General features: G+C 28.0%; 1 protein-coding gene across 1 annotated transcript; it reads left to right on the top strand.

Annotated features, from left to right (window-relative positions):
- On the top strand, nucleotides 72-1,670 carry LOC107621466 (ABC transporter B family member 15). Its single transcript, XM_016323485.2, has 3 exons — nucleotides 72-560; nucleotides 1,264-1,318; nucleotides 1,486-1,670. Exons 1-3 carry the CDS (start codon nucleotides 294-296, stop codon nucleotides 1,668-1,670), a joined length of 507 nt encoding a protein of 168 aa, XP_016178971.1. The 5' UTR covers nucleotides 72-293.

Below are 2,173 nucleotides of genomic sequence, written 5' to 3'. Positions count from 1 at the left end.
ATAATTAATAAAATATATAATAAACCCCCTTCACATGATATATATATATCAGTATCAAGGAATCACCCACTTATCCCTGACCAAAATTGTTCTGTTAATTTGCCCCCACCACATACCATATGCCACATATACCCCTCAAAGCACTCACTCAAAATTCCTATAAATTCTCACCATAACATTGCAAATATCAATTGCCCAAAGTGCTTAATCATCACTACTACTATTATTATTGGTAGTAGTAGTAGTAGTATTATAGTGCTCACTCTTCTACTGTGTATTTATTTCTTTTTGTGATGGATGTGGATAATAATCATAATAGTGTTGGTGCCATGGCTAGTAGTAGGAAGAAGAAGAAGAAGAAGAAGAATGGGTCAATAAGTTCAATTTTCATGCATGCAGATACCAAAGACTGGTTTTTCATGCTCTTTGGTTTGTTGGGGGCAATTGGAGATGGATTAACCACACCTTTGGTCTTGTTCATCACTAGCAAGATGATGAACAACCTTGGAAGTTTTTCTAATCTTGATGGAGGTGGTGCTTTCACTCAGAACATAAACAAGGTATATTATTATTATCATCATCATCCTTGATTTAGAACTCCAAAACCATTATTGTCTGAACTTTGAATTAACAACTATGGCTTGGAGATAGATGAAGGATGTAGACGATTTCTTTTTTAAAATATTTTATTATTTATTTGATTATCTTCTCTCTCAAGCAATATATACGAAAAGTTCAAACTTCAAAGTTGTTTTTCTTCTTTTTTTTTTTTTTCTTTTCCTTATGTGTATATTTTAATAATTAGCATATATAATTATATATGCTATAAAGTGAGAGACAGATATAACTCCCACAAGACACGCTCATATGGTGCAGATTAAATAATATTCTATCTATTCAAAATAATTGATGTTAATTTGGTTAAAGTAATTTGTTGAATAGCAAGTGCAAGTCGAGAAGAAATCTTACATCAAAAAGAATAAAGAAAAAGTGAAGAGTTTATAAAACAAAAACCCGCCCAAACTTGATGTCTAAAAATTTTGGATTATTAAATATAGTGTCATATCATTTTTCGGTTTTTTTTTTCTAAAATTTTTCTGTGGTTAACATTTTTTTATGATGGCCCAATATAAATCACTAAAAAATTAATCTTATATTCAAACAACAAATTATTTACATTATTTTTTGTATTTGCTATTTTATCTAAACTAACAATAGTTAATTTTATATGGGTTGATTTTAATTTGCTGATCTGTGATGCAGAATGCAGTGGCTTTGTTATATTTGGCATGTGGGTCTTTTGTTGCTTGCTTCTTGGGTGAGTTTTATTTGCTATTATTTTCTATTGTTTAATTTATAATTTTTTTTTAAAAAATAACTTTTATTTTTGTCTTCACACATAACGGTACAACATACAGAAAAGTAAATAATAAATTATTATCATTCTGGGAAGTATTGTGTTGATGATTATTACTTTATTTGCAGAGGGTTATTGTTGGACAAGAACAGGTGAAAGACAAGCTACAAGAATGAGAGGCAGATATTTAAAGGCAGTACTAAGACAAGAAGTGGCATACTTTGATTTGCATGTTACAAGCACTTCAGAGGTCATCACCGGTGTCTCCAATGATAGCCTTGTAATTCAAGATTGTGTTAGTGAAAAGGTATGAATTAAGAAAAAATATATATATTATTATTGTTATTAGGATCACTACAAGAAAAGAGAGCTATTTTAACACTTTTTTTTTAACAGCTATAATTAAATATAAAAATTAATATATATTTTTTATAAATATCACAAATGTCAAATTCTTTATAATTTTTTGATGAATAATTTGATCGTAGAAAATTACTCCTCAATTTTGACACTCATTTATTTTCAATTTACTCCACTACTATTCCTCTTTTTCTCTAGACTTCGTTAATTTTGGCATCACACTGCTCTCAGTTTTGAATCATACTACTTATTCTTTATCTTCAAAATCTTTTATTCTTCAATTTCAAGATCTCATCTCATTCTTTGTTGAAAATTTTTGTTGAGAATTTTTTATGGTTAATAAATGTCAAAATAAATAGTATTTTTGACGGTTAATAAGTATCACAAAAAAATATATTCTCAAATTTTTTTAACAAATTATTTTTTATGGCCAATATTTATCAAAATAAGATTTAA

This window comes from Arachis ipaensis, chromosome B10 (assembly GCF_000816755.2).
Source record: "Arachis ipaensis cultivar K30076 chromosome B10, Araip1.1, whole genome shotgun sequence".
In the NCBI taxonomy this organism is placed as follows: Eukaryota; Viridiplantae; Streptophyta; class Magnoliopsida; order Fabales; family Fabaceae; genus Arachis; species Arachis ipaensis.
This window is presented reverse-complemented; position numbering and strand designations above follow the sequence as displayed.